General features: G+C 61.0%; 1 protein-coding gene across 1 annotated transcript; it reads right to left on the bottom strand.

The window, feature by feature from the left end:
- Positions 1–21: 21 nt before the first annotated feature.
- Positions 22–22,691, bottom strand: SF3B2 (splicing factor 3b subunit 2; the record flags this gene model as incomplete). Its single annotated transcript, XM_059837459.1, is given in 20 exon segments — positions 22–113; positions 1,379–1,478; positions 2,183–2,284; positions 2,888–3,030; positions 3,686–3,793; positions 5,413–5,520; positions 7,839–7,928; positions 9,275–9,424; positions 11,623–11,850; positions 13,376–13,456; positions 14,508–14,645; positions 15,444–15,650; positions 16,179–16,261; positions 16,736–16,841; positions 17,852–18,166; positions 18,259–18,318; positions 19,440–19,640; positions 19,894–19,959; positions 20,589–20,635; positions 22,515–22,691. Coding segments are annotated over 20 exon segments (2,576 nt in total), but the record flags the coding sequence as incomplete, so codon positions are not given.
- Positions 22,692–23,147: the final 456 nt, after the last annotated feature.

The following is a 23,147-nucleotide window of genomic DNA, read 5'->3' as shown; positions in this document are numbered from 1 at the left end:
AGGGCCCTTGCGCCCCATCACCTGTGGGGACACCATGGGGACATTGGGGACATTGGGGACAGGGCCACCTCCACGCCCTGCGCCTCGGCCACCGGGCCTTTGCGCCCCATCACCTGTGGGGACACCATGGGGACATTGGGGACAGTGTCACTGCCACCTCCTAAACCTGTGTCATAGGACCCTTGCGCCCCATCACCTGTGGGGACACCATGGGGACATTGGGGACAGTGTCACTGCCACCTCCTAAACCTCTGTCATAGGGCCCTTGTGACCCATCAGCTATGGGGACATTGGGGACAGTGTCACTGCCACCTGCTAAACCTCTGTCACAGGGCCCTTGTGACCCATCAGCTATGGGGACATTGGGGACAGTGCCACTGCCACCCCCTGAGATGCTGTCACCTGTCAGGGACACCACGGGGACACAGGTGACATCAATCCCACGGAGTTGGGGGGGGGTTTGGGGGGGTCCCGGGGGGGTTTTGGGGGGGGATTTTGGGGTCCCAGGGGGGTTTTGGGGGGGTCTCACTGCAGACATGTCGTAGATGTGGGTGGGGGTGTTTTGGGGGTCTCAGGGGGGTTTTGGGGGGGATTTTGGGGGTCTCAGGGGGTTTTGGGGGGGGGTCCCAGGGGGGTTTTGGGGGGGGTCTCACCGCAGACATGTCGTAGATGTGGGTGGGGGTGTTTTGGGGGGGTCTCAGGGGGGTTTTGGGGGGGGTCCCAGGTGGGTTTTGGGGGGGGTCTCACCGCAGACATGTCGTAGATGTGGGTGGGGGTGTTTTGGGGGTCCCAGGGGGGTTTTGGGGGGGGTCTCAGGAGGGTTTTGGGGGGGGTCTCACCGCAGACATGTCGTAGATGTGGGTGGGGGTGTTTTGGGGGTCTCAGGGGGGTTTTGGGGGGGATTTTGGGGTCTCAGGGGGGTTTTGGGGGGGGGTCTCACCGCAGACATGTCGTAGATGTGGGTGGGGGTGTTTTGGGGGTCCCAGGGGGGTTTTGGGGGGGGTCCCAGGGGGGTTTTGGGGGGGGTCTCACCGCAGACATGTCGTAGATGTGGGTGGGGGTGTTTTGGGGGGGTGTTTTGGGGGTCCCAAGGGGGTTTTGGGGGGGGTCTCACCGCAGACATGTCGTAGATGTGGGTGGGGGTGTTTTGGGGGGGTGTTTTGGGGGTCCCAGGGGGGTTTTGGGGGGGGTCTCACCGCAGACATGTCGTAGATGTGGGTGGGGGTGTTTTGGGGGTCTCAGGGGGGTTTTGGGGGGGGTCCCAGGGGGGTTTTGGGGGGGGTCTCACCGCAGACATGTCGTAGATGTGGGTGGGGGTGTTTTGGGGGTCTCAGGGGTGTTTTGGGGGTCTCAGGGGGGTTTTGGGGGGGGGTCTCACCGCAGACATGTCGTAGATGTGGGTGGAGCCCATCATGGCCGTGCCCACGGTCGCCGTGCGCTTTTCGGGGACCACCGTGAACAGCTGGGGGGTCTCGCTCCTTTTTTGGGGGGGGGGGGGGGGGGTCAGGATGGGTGGGGGGAGCTCCTGATCACCCCAAAACCCCCCCAGCACCCTAAAACCCCCCCCCCCCATGGCCACCCAAAATTCCTTCTTGAACCCCAAACTCTACCAGTCCCCCAAACCACTTTGAGCACTCCAAAATCCCCCAAAATCTCCCCAAAACCCCGAATCTCCAAACTCCCCCTGAGCCCCCCAAAAAACTCCCCAAAACCCCAAAAACCTTCTGAACCTCAAACTCCCCCAGTGCTCCATCCCCCCTGAGCCCCCCAAAACCCCCCAAAAAACCCCCCCAAAAACCCCCAAACTGCTGCAGTGCCCCAAACCTCCCTCAGGCCCCTAAAATCCCCCAAAAGCTTCCCCAAAATTCCCCTAAAATCCCCCAAATCTCCCCAAAATCTCCCAAAGCCCCCCCAACCCCTCCAAATCCCCCCCAAAAAACCTCTCCAAAACCCCAAACCCCCCAAAAATCCTCTCCAAAACCCCCCCCGAATGCTTCCAAACCCTCCTCAAAAACCTCTCCAATACCCCAAAATCCCCCCAAAAACCTCCCCAAAACCTCCAGATCTCCCCAAAAACTTCTCCAAAACCTCCAAATCTCCCCCAAAATCCTCTCCAAAACCCCAAAAATCCCCCCAAAATCCTCTCCAAAACCCCAAAAATCCTCCCCAAATCCCTCCTCACCCGTCCATGGCCTCCTCGATTTTCTTCTTGCGGAGCTCGATCAGCTCCGGGGTCTCCATCCCGGCCGGCACCGAGGAGAAGCCCCCCGGGGTGATCAACCCACTGGGGAGGGGGAAATTGGGGGGTCAGGGGGCACCCAGGGGGGTCAGGGGCACCCCCAAACTTGTGGGATGCCCCCCACCCCCAGTTTGCCTCGGAGGGGAATGAACCAACCCTGTTCCCCCACCCCAAAGAAAACCCCACAGGATTCTCCCTTTATGGGGGGATTTGGGGGTTCAGGGGATCCCCAATCAGATTTTGGGGTTCCTCTGAGTGCTGGGGGTGCTCCTGAATTTTTGGGGTGTCCCCCTAACTGTCCATGGCGGGGGGGGGGGGGGGTGAACCCCACTCCTCACCCCAAATTTATCGCTCCTTTCTGGAGGAATTTTGGGGGGGGTTTAAGGGACACCTGGGAGATTTTTTGGGGTGCCCCTGAGTTTCTTGGGGTTCCCTGTGAGTTTTTGGGGTGCCTCTGAGTTTTTGGGGTTCCCTGTGAGTTTTTTGGGGTGCCCCCCAGCTGTCCATGGCAGGGTGAACCCCACTCCTCACCCCAAATTTATCGCTCCTTTCTGGAGGAATTTTGGGGGGGTTTAAGGGACACCTGGGAGATTTTTTGGGGTACCCCTGAGTTTCTTGGGGTGCCCCTGAGTTTTTTGGAGTGCCCACCTGTCGGCAGGGGTGATGAAGCCAGTCTCATCTGGTTTTTCTTCATCGCTCTCCTCCTCCTCCTCCTCCTCCGAGGATTCCTCGTCCGAGGGCTCCAGCTCCCCCCAGGGCGTGCGGTCGATCTCCTCCTCCTCCTCCTTGGTCTGGGGGGGCCCGGGGGGGTCACTCGGGGATTTTGGGGGGTCTGGGGGGGCTTGGAGGGGTCGGGCAGGGGGATTTTGGGGGAGATTTGGGGTTTTGGGGGGGATTTTTGGCGTTTTTTGATGCTCAGAAAGGGGATTTGGGTGTGGGGTTTTGGAGACCACACATCTTGGGGGGGCCCAGGGGGGGGGTCACTTGGGGATTTGGGGGGTCATGAGGGGGCCCGGGGGGGTCACTTGGGGATTTTGGGGGTCTGGGGGGGCTTGGGCAGGGGGATTTGGGGTTTTTTGGGGGTTATTTTTGGGATTTTTTTAATGCTTGGAAAGAGGATTTGGGTGTAGGGTTATGGAGACCCCAAACCTGGGGGGGGGGGGGGGGGCCCAGTGAGGTGGGGAGGGGTCCTGGGGGAGTTTGGGGGTCCAGCAGAGTTTGGGGGGTCCCACAGAATTTGGGGAACTCCTGGGGGGCGTTGTGAGGAGGGGCAGTAGGGTTTGGGGAGGTCCTGGGGGAGTTTTTGGGGGTCCCAGGTGCGTCCGTCAGGGTTTGGGGGATCCTGGGGGGGGATCCCAAAGGATTTGGGGGATCTGGTGGGGTTTGGGGGAATCCCATGGAATTTGGGGGGGGGGTCCCAGGGGGGTTTGGGGGGGTCCCCATCACCTGGAACTCGGCGGCGTTGGTGCCAAACACGTCCCCGTAGAGCGGCTTCCCCGTCTCGTCCACGGGCGGCTTCCCCCAGCCCCCGGCGTGGTACCCAAAGGAGCAGCCCTGGGTCGGGGGGGGGACCCCAAAATATTAATGAACCCCCCCCCCAAATTATCCTGATTTATTCCCCAAAATCATCCTGAGCCACCCCAAATCATCCTGACACCCCAAAGTTATCCTGAGACCCCTGGGATCTCCCCAAGCCCCTGGTGTGGTATCCAAAGGAGCAGCCCTGGGTCAGGGGGGACCCCAAAATATTAATGAACCCCCCCCAAATGATCCTGATTTATCCCCCAAAATCATCCTGAGCCACCCCAAATCATCCTGACACCCCAAAGTTATCCTGAGACCCCTGGGATCTCCCCAAGCCCCTGGTGTGGTATCCAAAGGAGCAGCCCTAGGTCAGGGGGGGGACCCCAAAATATTAATGAACCCCCCCCAAATGATCCTGATTTATCCCCCAAAATCATCCTGAGCCACCCCAAATCATCCTGACACCCCAAAGTTATCCTGAGACCCCTGGGATCTCCCCAAGCCCCTGGTGTGGTATCCAAAGGAGCAGCCCTAGGTCAGGGGGGGGACCCCAAAATATTAATGAACCCCCCCCAAATTATCCTGATTTATCCCCCAAAATCATCCTGAGCCACCCCAAATCATCCTGACACCCCAAAGTTATCCTGAGACCCCCGGGATCTCCCCAAGCCCCTGGGGTGGTATCCAAAGGAGCAGCCCTGGGTCAGGGGGGGGACCCCAAAATATTAATGAACCCCCCCCCAAATTATCCTGATTTATCCCCCAAAATCATCCTGAGCCACCCCAAATCATCCTGACACCCCAAAGTTATCCTGAGACCCCTGGGATCTCCCCAAGCCCCTGGTGTGGTATCCAAAGGAGCAGCCCTGGGTCAGGGGGGGGACCCCAAAATATTAATGAACCCCCCCCAAATGATCCTGATTTATCCCCCAAAATCATCCTGAGCCACCCCAAATCATCCTGACACCCCAAAGTTATCCTGAGACCCCTGGGATCTCCCCAAGCCCCTGGTGTGGTATCCAAAGGAGCAGCCCTGGGTCAGGGGGGGGACCCCAAAATATTAATGAACCCCCCCCCAAATTATCCTGATTTATCCCCCAAAATCATCCTGAGCCACCCCAAATCATCCTGACACCCCAAAGTTATCCTGAGACCCCTGGGATCTCCCCAAGCCCCTGGTGTGGTATCCAAAGGAGCAGCCCTGGGTCAGGGGGGACCCCAAAATTATCCTGAGCACCCCTTAAATCATCCTGAACCCCCCCCCAAAAATAATCCTGATCCAACCCCAGATCCCAAACTGCCCCAAGACCCCCAAAACCCTCCCAGATCCCAAACCCCCCCAAATTTCTCCCTCCCCACTGCCCCAAATCTCACCCCAAAACCCCCAAATCCCACCAGCACCCATAAATCCCCCAAAAACACCAAAAACCCCCAAAATCCCCCACCCAGGACCCCCAAAAAACCCCAAACCCCCCCAAAGCCCCTCCAAATTCCCCCCAAATCCTGAAAACACCCAAACACCTCCACCCTGCAGCACCAAAATCCTCCAAAATCCCCCCAGCCAGGACCCCAAAATAACCCCAAAAACCCCCAAATCCCCCCCAAAAAGCCCCCAAAAACCCTGAAACCCCCCCAAAATCCCCGCTCACCTCAGGGATGGGGGAGTTGAGCCCCGGGATTTTGAGGTTGGGGTACGAGGGGGGGGGTCCGTAGCGCTGCATGGCGATCAGCCACGGGGGGGGCACCTTGTGGGCATTCTGGGGGGGGCACAGAAAGGGGGGGGGGGGGTCAGCACCCCTAAAAACTCCTCCCAAGCCCACCCCAAAAACCCCAAATCTGCCCCAGCACCCCAAAATCCCCCTCGTGCTCCACAGTCACAGCAGGGATTGGGGGAGCTCAAAAATAACGGGGGGTGTGTCATTCCACTCCCCCCCTTGGCCAGGACATGGAACATTCCGGGGGGGGGGGCACAGAGACCCCTCCCCATTCCCAGGGTTTTGGAATGGATTTGGGATGGATTTGGGGTTTGGGATGGATTTGGGGTTTGGGATGGATTTGGGGTTTGGGATGGATTTGGGGTGGTTTTGGGATGGATTTGGGGTTTGGGATGGATTTGGGGTGGTTTTGGGATAGATTTGGGGGTTGGGATGGATTTGGGGTGGTTTTAGAGTGGATTTGGTAGGGATTTGGGGTGGATTTGGGGTTTGGGATGATTTTGGGGGGGTTTTGGGGTGGTTTTAGGGTGGATTTGGGATTTGGGGTGGATTTGGGATGGATTTGGGGTTTGGGATGGATTTGGGGTGGTTTTAGAGTGGATTTGGTAGGGATTTGGGGTGGATTTGCGGTTTCGGATGATTTTGGGGTGGTTTTGGGGTGATTTTGGGGTGGATTTGGGGTTTGGGATGGATTTGGGATAGATTTGGGGGTTGGGAGGGATTTGGGTTGGTTTTAGAGTGGATTTGGTAGGGATTTGGGGTGGATTTGGGGTTTGGGATGATTTTGGGGTGGTTTTGGGGTGGTTTTAGGGTGCCCCATACCAGCCCCATTAGACTGCCTAGGGATTTGGGGTTTGGGATGGATTTGGGATGGTTTTGGGGTGATTTTGGGGTGATTTTGGGGTTTGGGATGATTTTGGGGTGATTTTGGGGTGGATTTGGGGTTTGGGATGAATTTGGGATGGTTTTGGGGTGGATTTGGGGTTTGGGATGAATTTGGGGTTGTTTTGGGGTGGTTTTAGGGTGCCCCATACCAGCCCCATGGGACAGCCTAGGGATTTGGGGTTTGGGATGGATTTGGAATGGTTTTGGGGTGATTTTGGGGTGCCCATACTGACCCCACAGGCACACCCAGGGATTTGGGTGGTTTGGGGATGGATTTGGGGTTTGGGATGATTTTGGGATGGTTTTGGGGTGATTTTGGGGTGGTTTGGGGTGGATTTAGGATGGTTTTAGGGTGCCCTCACCGGCCCCAGGGATTTGGGGTTTGGGATGGTTTTGGGGTGATTTTGGGGTGGTTTTAGGGTGATTTTGGGGTGGTTTGGGGCAGTTTTTGGGGTGCCCTCACCGGCCCCACAGGCATGCCCAGGGATTTGGGGTTTGGGATGATTTAGGGATGGATTTGGGGTGGTTTTGGGGTGATTTTGGGGTGGTTTTGGGGGTGATTTTGGGGTGGTTTGGGGCAGTTTTTGGGGGTGCCCTCACTGACCCCCCGGGCATGCCCAGGGATTTGGGGTTTGGGATGGTTTTGGGGTGATTTTGGGGTGGTTTTAGGGTGATTTTGGGGTGATTTTGGGGTGGTTTTAGGGTGGTTTTAGGGTGCCCATACTGACCTCACAGGCACACCATGGGATTTGGGGTGATTTTGGGGTGGTTTTGGGGTGGATTTAGGATGGTTTTAGGGTGCCCTCACCGGCCCCAGGGATTTGGGGTTTGGGATGGTTTTGGGGTGATTTTAGGATGGTTTTAGGGTGGTTTTGGGGTGCCCTCACCGGCCCCACGGGCATGCCCAGGGATTTGGGGTTTGGGATGATTTAGGGATGGATTTGGGGTGGTTTTAGGGTGATTTTAGGGTGCCCCATACCAGCCCCATGGGACTGCCTGGGGATTTGGGGGTTGGGATGGATTTGGGATGGATTTGGGGTGGTTTTGGGGTGCCCATACTGACCCCACAGGCACACCCAGGGATTTGGGGTGGTTTTGGGATGGATTTGGGGTTTGGGATGATTTTGGGGTGATTTTGGGGTGGTTTGGGGTGGATTTAGGATGGTTTTAGGGTGGTTTTGGGGTGCCCTCACCGGCCCCAGGGATTTGGGGTTTGGGATGGTTTTGGGGTGATTTTGGGGTGGTTTTGGGGTGCCTTCACTGGCCCCACAGGCATGCCCAGGGATTTGGGGTTTGGGATGATTTAGGGATGGATTTGGGGTGGTTTTAGGGTGATTTTGGGGTGGTTTGGGGCAGTTTTTGGGGTGCCCTCACCAGCCCCAGGAATTTGGGGTTTGGATGATTTAGGGATGGATTTTGGGGTGGTTTTAGGGTGGTTTTGGGGTGGTTTGGGGCAGTTTTTGGGGTGCCCTCACCGGCCCCACGGGCATGCCCAGCGCGATCCGCAGCTCATCCGAGAGATCTCCCGGCTTCTTCTCCTTGAGCCTCGTCTCAAACTCCTTCCCCTGGGGACACCGAGGGGACAGCGGGGTCACAGGGTGGTGACAACCCCACAAACCCAACCAGGATGTCACCAAAGCTCCCAGAGTCCCACAGGGATGTCCCAAAAACCGCCAATGTCCACCCAAGATGTCTCCAAAGCCACCAATGCCACCCCCAGGATGTCCCCAAACCCTCAAATGTCCAACCAGGGTGACTTCAAATCTCCAAATGTCTCCCCCATGATGTCCCCAAACCCTCAAATGTCCCCAAACCCCAAAATCCAACCACAATGACCCCAAATATTACCCCATGATGTCCCCAAACCCCCAAAACTCCATCCAGGATGTCCCCAAAATTCAACCAGGATGTCCCCAAAGTCACAAAATCCAACCAGAATGTCCCCAAACTCCCAAACATCCCCCCCAGACTGTCCCCAAACTCCCAAACATCCCCCCCAGACTGTCCCCAAACCCCCAAACTTTCAACCATGAAATCTCCAGACCTCAAAACCTCCAACCAAGATGTCCCCAGATGTCCCCCAGGACAACCCTAAAGCCCCAAATGTCCCCCCAGACTGTCCCCAAACCCCCAAAAATCCAACCAGGATGTCCCAAACCCTCCAAAATCCACCCAAGATGTCCCCAGATGTCCCCCAGGACAACCCTAAAGCCCCAAATGTCCCCCCAGGATGTCCCCAAACCACCAAAAATCCAACCAGGATGTCCCTAACCCTCCAAAATCCACCCAAGATGTCCCCAGATGTCCCCCAGGACAACCCTAAAGCCCCAAATGTCCCCCCAGGATGTCCCCAAACCCCCAAAAATCCAACCAGGATGTCCCAAACCCTCCAAAATCCACCCAAGATGTCCCCAGATGTCCCCCAGGACAACCCTAAAGCCCCAAATGTCCCCCCAGGATGTCCCCAAACCACCAAAAATCCAACCAGGATGTCCCTAACCCTCCAAAATCCACCCAAGATGTCCCCAGATGTCCCCCAGGACAACCCTAAAGCCCCAAATGTCCCCCCAGGATGTCCCCAAACCACCAAAAATCCAACCAGGATGTCCCTAACCCTCCAAAATCCACCCAAGATGTCCCCAGATGTCCCCCAGGACAACCCTAAAGCCCCAAATGTCCCCCCAGGATGTCCCCAAACCACCAAAAATCCAACCAGGATGCCCCTAACCCTCCAAAATCCACCCAAGATGTCCCCAGATGTCCCCCAGGACAACCCTAAAGCCCCAAATGTCCCCCCAGGATGTCCCCAAACCCCCAAAAATCCAACCAGGATGTCCCGAACCCTCCAAAATCCACCCAAGATGTCCCCCAGGACAGCCCTCAGGCCCCAGGTGTCCCCAGGTGTCCCCACCTCGTAGTAGAGGTCCCCGTGGATGGTCAGCTTGGGCTTGGTCTGCCACTTGAAGAAGGCGTCGTGCAGTTTCTGGTAGTCGATGTCGATCTTGCCCATCTTGGGCCGCACCTTCTCCCTCATCTTGGACTTCATGGTCTTCTGCTCCTCCTGGGGACAGCGCAGGGGACAGTGGGGACACGCCCCGGGCCCGTGGAGACACGGGGGTGGCACTAAGGAGACTCAGGGGCAGCCACCAAGGGACACAGGTGTGACCACAATGGCCACAACATCCAACCAGGATGTCCCCAAATCCAACCAGGATGTCCCCAAATCCAACCAGGATGTCCCCAAACCTCCAAAATCCAACCAGGATGTCCCCAAATCCAACCAGGATGTCCCCAAACCTCCAAAATCCAACCAGGATGTTCCCAAATCCAACCAGGGTGTCCCCAAACCTCCAAAATCCAACCAGGATGTCCCCAAATCCAACCAGGATGTCCCCAAACCTCCAAAATCCAACCAGGATGTCCCCAAATCCAACCAGGATGTCCCCAAACCTCCAAAATCCAACCAGGATGTCCCCAAATCCAACCAGGATGTCCCCAAATCCAACCAGGATGTCCCCAAATCCAACCAGGATGTCTCCAAACCTCCAAAATCCAACCAGGATGTCCCCAAATCCAACCAGGATGTCCCCAAACCTCCAAAATCCAACCAGGATGTTCCCAAATCCAACTAGGATGTCCCCACCTTCTCCTGCAGAGCCTCGTTCATCTCCTGGATGCCACAACCTCCCCAAAACCCCGAGACCCCTCCCCAAACCCCCTCCCACCCTCAGAGCTGCCCCTCAGGCACTCCTGGAGGTGTCCCTGAGGTGTCCCCGTGGCGTCCCCGAGGTGTCCCCACCTTCTCCAGCAGGGCGTTGCGCATCTCCTGGATGCCTTTGACCTTCTAAAACCTCCTCAAACCCCTGAGACCCCTCCCCAAACCCCTTCCCTGCTCCTCTCCCATCCCCTGGCTGCCCCTCAGGCATTCCTGGAGGTGTCCCTGAGGTGTCCCCAAGCTGTCCCCACCTTCTCCAGCAGAGCCTCGCTCATCTCCTGGATGCCACAACCTCCCCAAAACCCCAAGACCCCTCCCCAAACCCCCTCCCACCCTCAGAGCTGCCCCTCAGGCACTCCTGGAGGTGTCCCTGACATGTCCCCTAGCTGTCCCCAAGCTGTCCCCACCTTCTCCAGCAGGGTCTCACAGATCTCCTGAATCCCTGTGACCACTAAGAACCTCCCAAGACCCCTCCCCAAACTCCCTCCCACCATCGGAGCTGCCCCTCAGGCATTCCTGGAGGTGTCCCTGACATGTCCCCGAGGTGTCCCCGAGGTGTCCCCACCTTCTCCTGCAGGGCCTCGCGCATCTCCTGGATGCCTTTGACCTTCTAGAACCTCCTCAAACCCCTGAGACCCCTCCCCAAACCCCCTCCCACCATCGGAGCTGCCCCTCAGGCATTCCTGGAGGTGTCCCTGACATGTCCCTGAGGTGTCCCCGTGGTGTCCCCGAGGTGTCCCCACCTTCTCCTGCAGGGCCTCGCGCATCTCCTGGATGCCTTTGACCTTCTAGAACCTCCTCAAACCCCGAGACCCCTCCCCAAACCCCCTCCCACCATCGGAGCTGCCCCTCAGGCATTCCTGGAGGTGTCCCCGTGGTGTCCCTGAGGTGTCCCCAAGCTGTCCCCACCTTCTCCTGCAGGGCCTCACGCATCTCCTGCATCCCTGTGACCACTAAGAACCTCCCAAGACCCCTTCCCAAACCCCCTCCCACCATCGGAGCTGCCCCTCAGGCACTCCTGGAGGTGTCCCTGAGGTGTCCCCGAGGTGTCCCCACCTTCTCCTGCAGGGCCTCACACATCTCCTGGATGCCTTTGACCTTCCAGAACCTGCTCAAACCCCGAGACCCCTCCCCAAACCCCCTCCCACCATCGGAGCTGCCCCTCAGGCATTCCTGGAGGTGTCCCTGAGGTGTCCCCGAGGTGTCCCCACCTTCTCCTGCAGGGCCTCGCGCATCTCCTGGATGCCTTTGACCTTCTAGAACCTGCTCAAACCCTGAGACCCCTCCCCAAATCCTCTCCCACCATCGGAGCTGCCCCTCAGGCACTCCTGGAGGTGTCCCTGAGGTGTCCCCAAGGTGTCCCCGAGGTGTCCCCACCTTCTCCTGCAGGGCCTCGCGCATCTCCTGGATGCCTGTGACCTTCTAGAACCTGCTCAAACCCCTGAGACCCCTCCCCAAACCCCTTCCCTGCTCCTCTCCCACCCCCTGGCTGCCCCTCAGGCATTCCTGGAGGTGTCCCCGAGGTGTCCCCTAGCTGTCCCCACCTTCTCCTGCAGGGCCTCGCGCATCTCCTGGATGCCGGTGCGTTTGATGAACTCGGGCAGCTCGAAGGGCGGCTTCTCGATGCCCCTCTTGCCCTGCAGGTATTTCCTCTTGAAGCACCAGTGCCGCGGCACCGGCACCGAGTTCCGCGTGGCCTTCAGGTGCACCAGGAGCTTGGGGTCCTGCGCGGTGACATCGTGCATCTCCACCACGTCCGGGCGGGCCACCAGCTGTGGGGACAGTGGGGACATCAGGGGACAGCGGGGACCTCAGGGGACAGCAGAGGAGAGAGCCCCAGGGTGGCACTGTGGGATGCAAAGTGACCTCTTGGTGGTCACATCGTGCATCTCCACCACGTCAAGGTGGGCCACCAGCTGTGGGGACAGCGGGGACAGCAAGGGACAGCAGGGGATGGCAGGGGACAGCAAGGAAGTTAGCAGGGAGAGGCCCAGGGTGACACCGTGGGACTTAAAGTGACCTCTGAGTGGTCACATCATGCATCTCCACCACATCTGGGTGGGCCACCAGCTGTGGGGACAGCGGGGACATCAGGGGACAGCAAGAGACATCAGCAGAGTTAGCAAGGACAGCCCCAGGGTGGCACTGTGGGACTTAAAGTGACCTCTTGGTGGTCACATTGTGCATCTCCACCATGTCCGGGCGGACCATCAGCTGTGGGGACAGCAGGGGGACATCAGGGGACAGCGGGGGATGGCAGGGGACAGCAAGGAAGTTAGCAGGGAGAGGCCCAGGGTGACACCGTGGGACTTTAAGTGACCTCTTGGTGGTCACATTGTGCATCTCCACCACATCTGGGTGGGCCACCAGCTGTGGGGACAGCAGGGACAGCAAAGGGACATCAGGGGATGGCAGGGGAGTTAAGGTGGAAGAGCCCCAGGGTGACACTGTGGGATGCAAAGTGACCTCTGGATGGTCACATTGTGCATCTCCACCACATCAAGGTGGGCCACCAGCTGTGGGGACAGCGGGGACATCAGGGGACAGCAAGGGACATCAGCAGAGTTAGCAGGGACAGCCCCAGGGTGGCACTGTGGACTTAAAGTGACCTCTGAGTGGTCACATTGTGTATCTCCACCATGTCAAGGTGGGCCACTAGCTGTGGGGACAGTGGGGACATCAGGGGACAGCAGGGGATGGCAGGGGACAGCAAGGAAGTTAGCAGGGAGAGGCCCAGGGTGACACCGTGGGACTTACAGTGACCTCTTGGTGGTCACATTGTGCATCTCCACCACATCTGAGTGGGCCACCAGCTGTGGGGACAGCAGGGGACAGCAAGGGACATCAGCAGAGTTAGCAGGGACAGCCCCAGGGTGGCACTGTGGGACTTAAAGTGACCTCCTGGTGGTCACATCGTGCATCTCCACCACGTCCAGGCATGCCACCAGCTGTGGGGACAGCGGGGACAGCAAAGGGACATCACGGGACAAAGGAGAGTGAGGTGGGGAGAGCCCCAGAATGGTGCTGGGGACATCAAAGTGACCCTGGGTGGGGACATGGGACACCAAGGTGGCACTGGTGGGGTGACAAGGAGAAGAATGAGATCCCAAGGTGAGCCCTGGGTGGCACCAGCGTCCCCAGGAAGATGACAAAGGGCACACTGCACAGCCCAGGGTGGCTCTGGTGTCCCCACCGGGGCTCTCAGGGGACAGGAGGTATCACCTCAGGGCTGTCCCCAGCTCCGAGTGCCACCCATACCCACGGGGGAGGGGACAGGGCCGTGTCCCCAAGTGTCACCTGCTTCAGCTCGGCCACCGTGAACCTGTTCATGCGCCGCAGCTTCTTCTTGGACAGCTTGGGGACCTCCTGCTTCTTCTCCTGGGGACACATGGGGACAGCGCAGGTGACACTGGGATGGATGCTCTGGGTGGCACCCGATGGCACCACCCGCTGTCCCCGTCCCTGAGCTCTCCCTGTCCCACCTCAGGGACTGTCCCCTCCTTCCCAGTCCCTGCTGTCACCACCCCCAATCAGTGTCCCCAAACACCCCCGTGTTGTCCCCAACTCTGTACCAGCTCCAGCTGCCACCTCCTGTCACCCTCAATGTCACCTTGATGTCCCCAGTGCCACTGGTTCATCCCATCACTGCCCCTAAACCCCAATGTCCCCATGTCCCCTGCTCGTCCTTGGAGCTGTCTCTGTCACTGCCCCTGTCCCCAATGTCCCTATGTCCCTAGTGCCACCTGCTCATCCTTGGGAGTTGTCCCCAACGCTACCCCTGTCCCACAATGTCCCCAATGTCCCCACATCACCTCCTTGTCCTCAGAGCTGTCCCTGTCCCCAGTGTCCCCATGTTGCCTGCTTGTCCTCAGAGCTGTCCCCATGTCCCCAGTGTCTCCCTGTCCCCATGTCACCAGCTCATCCTCGGAGCTGTCCCCATGTCACCAGTGTCCCCATGTCACCTGCTCATCCTCGGAGCTGTCCCCATGTCCCCAGTGTCCCCCTGTCCCCAGTGTCCCCAGGTCACCTGCTCATCCTCGGAGCTGTCCCCATGTCCCCAGTGTCTCCCTGTCCCCATGTCACCTGCTCATCTTTGGAGCTGTACCCATGTCCCCAGGGTCTCCCTGTCCCCATGTCACCTGCTCGTCCTCGGAGCTGTCCCCATGTCCCCAGGGTCTCCCTGTCCCCAGTGTCCCCATGTCACCTGCTTGTCCTCGGAGCTGTCCCCATGTCCCCAGTGTCCCCATGTCACCTGCTCATCCTCGGAGCTGTCCCCATGTCTCCAGTGTCCCCCTGTCCCCAGTGTCCCCAGGTCACCTGCTCATCCTCAGAGCTGTCCCCATGTCCCCAGTGTCTCCCTGTTCCCATGTCACCTGCTCATCCTCGGAGCTGTCCCCATGTCCCCAGTGTCCCCCTGTCCCCATGTCACCTGCTCGTCCTCGGAGCTGTCCCCATCACTGCCCCTGGTGCCATCCTCGGGTCCCTTTTTCCGGGGCACCCCGGCGCTCTCGGCTCGCTCCGCCCGCTCCGGCTCCTTCTCCTTGTCCTTCTTCACCTCGTCCGTCAGCTGGGGTGGGGACAGGGACAGGGGCAGGGACACCCAGGGGACAGGGGCAGGGGACAGGGATCAGAGTCAGGGAACAAGGACAGGGAAAGGGGACAGGGAGTAGGAGACAGGGACAGGAAATAGTCAGGGACAGGGGACACAGGTCAGCAGCACCCAGGGGTGACACTGGAGTGACCCCAGCACCCAAAAGTGACCTGGAAATGATCCCTCACCACCCAGGGGTGACAATGGCACCTAACAGTGACCCCCAGCACCCAGGAGTGACCCCTCCCCACCCAGGGGTGACAATGGCACCCAGGAATGACCCTCCCCACCCAGGGGTGACAATGGCACCCAGCGCTGCCCCTCCCCACCCAGGGGTGACAATGGCACCCAGGAGTGACCCCTCCCCACCCAGGGGTGACAATGGCACCCAGCACTGCCCCTCCCCACCCAGGGGTGACAATGGTACCCAGGAATGACCCCTCCCCACCCAGGGGTGACACTGGCACCCAGCACTGCCCCTCCCCACCCAGGGGTGACACTGGCACCCAGCGCTGCCCCTCCCCACCCAGGGGTGACAATGGCACCCAGCGCTGCCCCTCCCCACCCAGGGGTGACAACGGCACCCAGGAATGACCCCTCCCCACCCAGGGGTGACAATGGCACCCAGTACTGCCCCTCCCCACCCAGGGGTGACAATGGCACCCAGTACTGCCCCTCCCCACCCAGGGGTGACAATGGCACCCAGGAATGACCCTCCCCACCCAGGGGTGACCCCTGGCCCCCAAAGGTGCCACCACCCCCCCGAAGTGTCACCTTGAAGGCCTCGAAGATCCTCTTGAAGAAGACGAAGTTGGGGTCGTAGATCTCGGGCTCCTCGCTCACGTACTCGATCTCCACCTCGGGGGTGTCCCCGGCGGGGGGCTCGGGGTCCCCCCGGGCGGGGGTCGGGGTTGGGGCCCCCTCCCGGGCCCCGCCCCTCCCCCGCTTCTTCTTCTTGCGGTTCCGGCGCTTCCGGTTCCGCTGGGAGGGGACAGGAGGGGACAGTGAGGGGACAGCGAGGAGGGACAGGTCTCTTGAACTCGGGGGGACAAAGGGGGGACCTCAGGGACCTCTCCCCAATGGGAGAAGAAGGGACAAAGGTGACACAAGGGTGACACAGGTGACCCTAGGATGAGCCACACCCCCTGCACGTGGCGGGGGGACAAAATGGGGACATTGGGGTGGCACTGAGAAAGGACAGATCTCTCCAGTAAAGGGGACAGAAAAGGGACATTGGGTGACCCCCAGGGGGGATGTGACTCCCACAGTTGGGGGGACACAAAGGGACATTGGGGTGACCCCGAAGTGACCCAAACCCACCCATGGCCACCACGGGAGGGGACAACAATGACACCCCAGTGACGCAGGTGACCTCAGAGCCATCCAAACCCCCCCCCCAAATAAACTCATCAATGACCCCTCCCACTAGAACTTTGGGACCTCCCACTCCCCCAGGGGCGTCAATTTGGGTGGGGGATGGCCTGTCCCCCATTGTCCCCTCGCTGTCACCTCCTTCTTGGATGTCCCCGTGTCCTCCTCAGCCTCGGAGGCCGACGCCGACGCCCGCAGCTCCGTCTCCATCTCGTCCTCGGCTGGGGGGACACGGGGTGGGGGTCAGGGCTGTCACCCCCCTTTGGGAGGCAACCCCACCTCTGGGTGTCACCCCCACCTCTGGGTGCCACTCTCCACCTGTGGTGTCACCCCCACCTCTGGGTGCCACCCCCACCTCTGGGTGCCACTCTCCACCTTTGGTGTCACCCCCACCTCTGGGTGTCACCCCCACCTCTGGGTGCCACTCTCCACCTTTGGTGTCACCCCCACCTTTGGCAGGGAGCACCCCGTGGGGACCAGGGGACAATGGTGGGTGGCAAGGGACAGCATAGGTGGCACTGGGGGTGGCAGGGGACACCGGAGGGGTGGCACCAGGGGGTGGCAGGAGACACCATGGGTGGCACTAAAGGGGGGCAAGGGACAGTGTGAGTGGCACTGGGGGGTGGCAGAGGACACTGTGGGTGGCAGGGGACACCGGGGGTGGCACGGGGGACACCGGGGGTGGCAGGGCTCACCCGAGACCCCCGGCACTGTCACCAGCTCCTCCTGGCGGCTCTCCTTGAGCTGCAGGATCTTCTCCAGAGCCTGAGGGATCTTGGGGCCCACCCCGGAGTCCTCGGCCTGGGGGGGGGCAGGGGGGGTCAGCAGGACCCCCGGGACCTCCCCCCAAAATCAGGGAGATCCCTGGGAGCCCTCCGAAATCAGAGAGACCCCCCCCAGAAATCAGAGAGACCCCAAAATGAGGGAGGCTCCCAGCACTGTCCTTAAAGAGACCCCAGACCCACAGAGAGACCCCAGACTCACAGAGACCCCTCCCCGCAATAAAGGGACCCCAGACATAAAACCTGCACAAAGACCCCAGCCCCACAATAAAAGGACTCCAGACACAAAACCCCCAAGCTCAGAGACCCCAGACTCAAAGACTCCCAATAGAGCCCCCAGCCCCACAAACCCTCCCCAACAGAGACCCCAACCCCACAGAGACCCCTCCCCACAATAAAGAGACCCCAGACTCAGAGACTCCCAATAGAGCCCCCAGTCTCACAGAGCCCCTCAAGAGAGTCCCCAACCCCACAGAGACCCCCCCCACAATAAAGAGACCCCAGACCCAGAACTCCCAATAGAGCCCCTAGTCTCACAGAGCCCCTCAAGAGAGTCCCCAACCCCACAGAGACCCCTCCCCACAATAGGGACCCCACACCCAGAACTCCCAATAGAGCCCCCAGTCTCACAGAGCCCCTCAAGAGAGTCCCCAACCCCACAGAGACCCCTCCCCACAATAAAGAGACCCCAGACCCAGAACTCCCAATAGAGCCCCCAGTCTCACAGAGCCCCTCAAGAGAGTCCCCAACCCCACAGAGACCCCCCCCCCCACAATAGAGACCCCAGACTCAGAGACTCCCACGCAGAGCCCCCAGCCCCACAAACCCTCCCCAATAGAGACCCCAACCCCACAGAGACCCCTCCCCACAATAAAGAGACCCCAGACTCAGAGACTCCCATGCAGAGCCCCCAGCCCCACAAACCCTCCCCAACAGAGACCCCAACCCCACAGAGACCCCTCCCCACCACAACAAGACCCCAGCCCCAGAACCCCCAGACTCAGAGACCCCCCCAGCCCCCAGCCCCACCTCTCTGCTGTCGTCACCGGGGGGCGGGGGGGGCCCACGGGGCCGGGGGGCTCCCATGGCCAGGGGGGCTCCCATGGGGCTGCCTGGGGTGGGGACACAAAGGTGACATCAGCCTTTGGAGGGGGAGGGGACAGGGGACAAAGGTGTCCCCCACCCACCCACCCACCCACCCACCCTCCCCAGGGTGCCCCCTCACCTCGGGGGGCCAGGGGGGTCCTGGCAGCCATGGGAGCCCCCTCGGGGGGGGCGCGGGGGGTGGGGGGGGGTCAGCTTGGCCATCTCCTGCTGCCGCTCCTGCTCCAGCAGCACCGCGGCCTGGGGGGGGCACGGGGGGGTCAGGGGGGGCTGGGATGGGCCCCCCCACCCCGAGGAGCCCCCCCCAAACCCCTGGGGTGCCCCCCTCTCACCCGTTTCTGCTGCTCCAGCAGCTCCTGCTCCTTGGCCTTGTCCCCAAACGGGTGCTGGCCCTGGGCGGGGGGAGCACAGTTCAGGACCCCTCCCCCAGCACCCAAGGGTGCCCCCCCCCCCCCAAGGGGTCACCCACCCCTCAAGAACCCCCCCACAAAAAAATCCCAAATCCCACCCTCAGCTCACCCCCACCACGAGTACCCTCCCCAAGGTGGCCCCACCCCTTCCAACACCCCCCTGGACCCATTTAAATCCCCCCCAAAACCCCCCATGCCTGAACCCCCCTGTGCCCCCCACCCCCCAAGGGTACCCCCCACCCCAAAAATCCCCCCCAGACCTGAGCCCTCTCCTCCTGCAGCAGCATGGCCGCTTTAACCCCCCCCAAACCCCACACCCCCGAGTCCCCCCGTGCCCCCCACCCCTCCCAAGGGTGCCCCCCACCCCAGAAATCCCCCCCAGACCTGAGCCCTCTCCTCCTGCAGCAGCATGGCTGCTTTAAACCCCCCCAAACCCCACACCCCCGAGTCCCCCCGTGCCCCCCACCCCAAAAATCCCCCCCAGACCTGAGCCCTCTCCTCCTGCAGCAGCATGGCTGCTTTAACCCCCCCAAAACCCCCCATGCCTGAACCCCCCTGTGCCCCCCACCCCCCAAGGGTACCCCCCACCCCAAAAATCCCCCCCAGACCTGAGCCCTCTCCTCCTGCAGCAGCATGGCTGCTTTAACCCCCCCCCAAACCCCACACCCCCGAGTCCCCCCGTGCCCCCCACCCCAAAAATCCCCCCCGGACCTGAGCCCTCTCCTCCTGCAGCAGCATGGCAGCTTTAACCCCCCCCCAAACCCCACACCCCCGAGTCCCCCCACCCCAAAAATCCCCCCCAGACCTGAGCCCTCTCCTCCTGCAGCAGCATGGCGCTTTAACCCCCCCCCCAAACCCCACACCCCCGAGTCCCCCCGTGCCCCCCACCCCAAAAATCCCCCCAGACCTGAGCCCTCTCCTCCTGCAGCAGCATGGCCGCTTTAACCCCCCCTAAACCCCACACCCCCCGAGTCCCCCCGTGCCCCCACCCCAGAAATCCCCCCGGACCTGAGCCCTCTCCTCCTGCAGCAGCATGGCCGCTTTAACCCCCCCCCCAAACCCCACACCCCCGAGTCCCCCCACCCCAGAAATCCCCCCCGGACCTGAGCCCTCTCCTCCTGCAGCAGCATGGCCGCCTGCTGCTGGGCCAGCGTCAGCCGCTCCTCCTCGGAGAGCCCCGCGGGGGGGGGCGGCGGCGGCACCGGGACCCCCCCCACGGGCCCCCCCAGGCCGAAACCGAGCCCCAGCCCCGGCGGGGGAGGGGGGGGCACCAGGGGGTGCTGCAGGGGCAGCGCTGGGGGCAGCTGGGGGAGAGGAGGGGTCAGGGGGGGCAGCTGGGACACCCCCACCCCCCCAAAATTGAGCAGCACAAGACCCCGAATTTGGAGGGGTCTGAGGAGTTTGAACCCCCCCCCCCACCCCAAAATCTGGAGCTCTGAGGGGTCTTAAACCCCCCCAAAAGGACACCCACCCCCCTCCCCCCAAATCAGGGGTCCTGGGGATGCCCCCACCCCCTCACCAAACCCCTCCCAGCCCAGACCCCCCCCCAAATCCCACCTGGGGGGGCGGGGCCTTGTCCCCCTCCTCAGGGCGCAGGGCGGGGCGGCTCAGCACGATCCCAGTCTGGGGGGAGGGGGCACAAATTGGGGGTGGGGTCCCTGTGAGCCCCCCCTGTTTGGAGGGGACATAGGGACCCCCCCTCTCTGGGAGGGTGGGGGAAGCAGGAGCCCTCCCACCCCCCAAAAAATGGAATAACCCCCCCTAAAATCACATTAAACCTTCTAAAACTCGCATTAAAACCCTCCAAAAATCACATTAAATCTCCTTAAAATCACATTAAACCCCCCCAAAATCCCATTAAAATCTCCAAATTACATTAACCACCCCCCAAATCATTTCAACCCACAAAATTCCTATTAAATCCCCCCAAAACCACTTTAAGCTTTCCCAAGATCACACTAAACCTCCCCAAAAACCAATATAATCCCTCCCAAAATCCTATCAAAACCCATCAAAATCGAATTAACCCCCCAAGTAATTTCAACCCCCCCAAAAATATAATAAATCCCCAAAAAATCACATAAACTCCCTCTAAAACCCTATTACACCCTCCCAAAATAACACTAAATTGACCCAAAATCACATTAAATCCCTCAAAAAATCACATTAAACTCTCCAAAAATGAGTCTCCCTCCTCAAGGGGACTCAAGGACGGGGGAGAATTTGGGGTCCCCCCATTTTGGGGGTCTCACCTGCAGGGTGTAGGCCTGGAGCCTCTCCAGCAGCTCCTCACGGGTCCCTGGGGGGGACATGGGGGGGGTCAGGGACCCCCAAATTCTGCCCCACAAACCCTGACTCCCTCTTCACCCCCCCAATTCCTCTGCCCCACCAGGAACCCCAAGAATTCCCCCCAAAACTGCCCCAAGGATTCCTGCCCCTCCTCAGGACTCCCAAATCTCCACAGGAAACCCCAAGAATCCCCAAAATCCCCTCAGGTGACCCCAAAATGCTGCAAATCTCCCTCCTAGCCCTCAGATCTCTCCTAAATCCCTTCAGGTGACACCAAAACCCCCAAATTTCCATCCTTCCCCTCACATGTCCCCCAGTTTATCCCAGTTCCCCTCAGACCTCCCCTCAAATGACCCCAAAAACCCCGAAACCCCCCAAATTTCCCCTCCTACCCCTCAGATCTCCCCTCAGGCGACCCCAACCCCCCCGAATTTCCCCCTTTCTCCTCACACCTCCCCCAGATCCCCTCAGGTGACCCCGGCCCCCCAAGTTTCTCGCTCTCCCCTCATGGATCCCCCCGCTCTCCCCTCATGGATCCCCGCTCTCCCCTCATGGATCCATCCCTGCTCTCCCCTCACGGTTTCCCCCCGTTCCCCTCACGGATCCATCCCGCTCCCCTCATGGTTTCCCTCCGCTCCCGTCACAGATCCATCCCCGCTCCCCTCACGGTTTCCCCCCGCTCTCCCCTCACGGCTCCATCCCCGCTCTCCTCACGGTTCTATCCCCACTCTCCCCTCACGGCTCCATCCCCGCTCTCCCCTCACGGTTTCATCCCCGCTCTCCCCTCACGGATCCATCCCCGCTCTCCCCTCACGGTTTCCCCCCCGCTCTCCCCTCACAGCTCTATCCCTGCTCTCCCGTCACGGTTTCCCCCCCGCTCTCCCCTCACGGATCCATCCCCGCTCTCCCCTCACGGTTTCCCCCCGCTCTCCCCTCACGGCTCCATCCCCGCTCTCCCCTCACGGTTTCCCCCCGCTCTCCCCTCACGGATCCATCCCCGCTCTCCCCTCACGGTTTCCCCCCCGCTCTCCCCTCACGGCTCCATCCCCGCTCTCCCGTCACGGATCCATCCCCGCTCTCCCCTCACGGATCCATCCCCGCTCTCCCCTCACGGATCCATCCCCGCTCTCCCCTCACGGATCCATCCCCGCTCTCCCCTCACGGATCCATCCCCGCTCTCCCCTCACGGATCCATCCCCGCTCTCCCCTCATGGCTCCATCCCCACTCTCCCCTCACGGATCCATCCCCGCTCTCCCCTCACGGTTCCATCCCCACTCTCCCCTCACGGTTTCCCCCCGCTCCCCTCACAGCTCCATCCCCGCTCTCCCCTCACGGATCCATCCCCGCTCTCCCCTCACGGTTCCATCCCCGCTCTCCCCTCACGGTTTCCCCCCGCTCCCCTCACGGATCCATCCCCGCTCTCCCCTCACGGTTTCCCCCCGCTCCCCTCACGGTTTCTCCCCGTTCCCCTCACAGCTCTATCCCTGCTCTCCCCTCACGGTTTCCCCCCGCTCTCCCCTCACGGCTCCATCCCCGCTCTCCCCTCACGGCTCCATCCCCGCTCTCCCCTCACGGCTCCATCCCCGCTCTCCCCTCACGGCTCCATCCCCGCTCTCCCCTCACGGTTCCATCCCCGCTCTCCCCTCACGGATCCATCCCCGCTCTCCCCTCACGGTTTCCCCCCACTCCCCTCACGGTTCTATCCCCACTCTCCCCTCATGGCTCCATCCCCGCTCTCCCCTCACGGATCCATCCCCGCTCTCCCCTCACGGCTCCATCCCCGCTCTCCCGTCACGGATCCCCCCCGCTCTCCCCTCACGGTTTCCCCCCGCTCTCCCCTCACAGATCCCCCCCGCTCTCCCCTCCCGGCCCCCTCCTCTCCCCGCACCCTGCGCGGGGGCTCCGATGCCGGCGAGCGTGGCCTGGAGCTCGGGGTGGGCCCAGCCCGCGTAGGGCGAGCGCTCCGGGGCTCGGGGGTCCCTGAGGGGCTCCCCGGGCCCGGCCGCCGCCGCCGCCGCATCCGCGCGCTCTGCCGCCATCTTGGCGCCGCCACCACCAAGCGCGTCGCAGCCAATCAGAGAGCGCGGCGGCGCGCAGCGCGTGCTTACGTCACGGGTTGCAGTGGGCGGAGCTTGCGCGGGTATTAGGGGTAATGGGAAGAGTGGTGACGTCACGGCGATGGCGGTGACGTCACTGCGGCGGATGGGTGGTCACGTGAGCGCTGTTGATGTGACGTCACAGGATCCACTATCCCTGCTCATTAGCATGGCTCCACCCACCCCGCTGTCCGCCGCACCTCACGTCCTCATTTGCATAGCCCCGCCCATTAATTGCACACATATTCACGCTTATTTGCATGGCACCGCCCCAAATTAGCGCTCATTTGCATAACACCGGGATATCATCTGATTTGCATGAGCATGATCCAGCCCCTCATTGCATAACCGCGCTCATTATGCAGGTGAAAGTTCCGCCCTCTTCTGGCCCCGCCCCCAAACGCCGCCATTCATTTCTCACGAGC

The sequence above is a fragment of the Haemorhous mexicanus genome (genome assembly GCF_027477595.1).
Source record: "Haemorhous mexicanus isolate bHaeMex1 chromosome 35 unlocalized genomic scaffold, bHaeMex1.pri SUPER_35_unloc_6, whole genome shotgun sequence".
Lineage (NCBI taxonomy): Eukaryota > Metazoa > Chordata > Aves > Passeriformes > Fringillidae > Haemorhous > Haemorhous mexicanus.
Note: the sequence above shows the minus strand (reverse complement) of the source record. Positions and strands in the feature narration are given on the sequence as shown.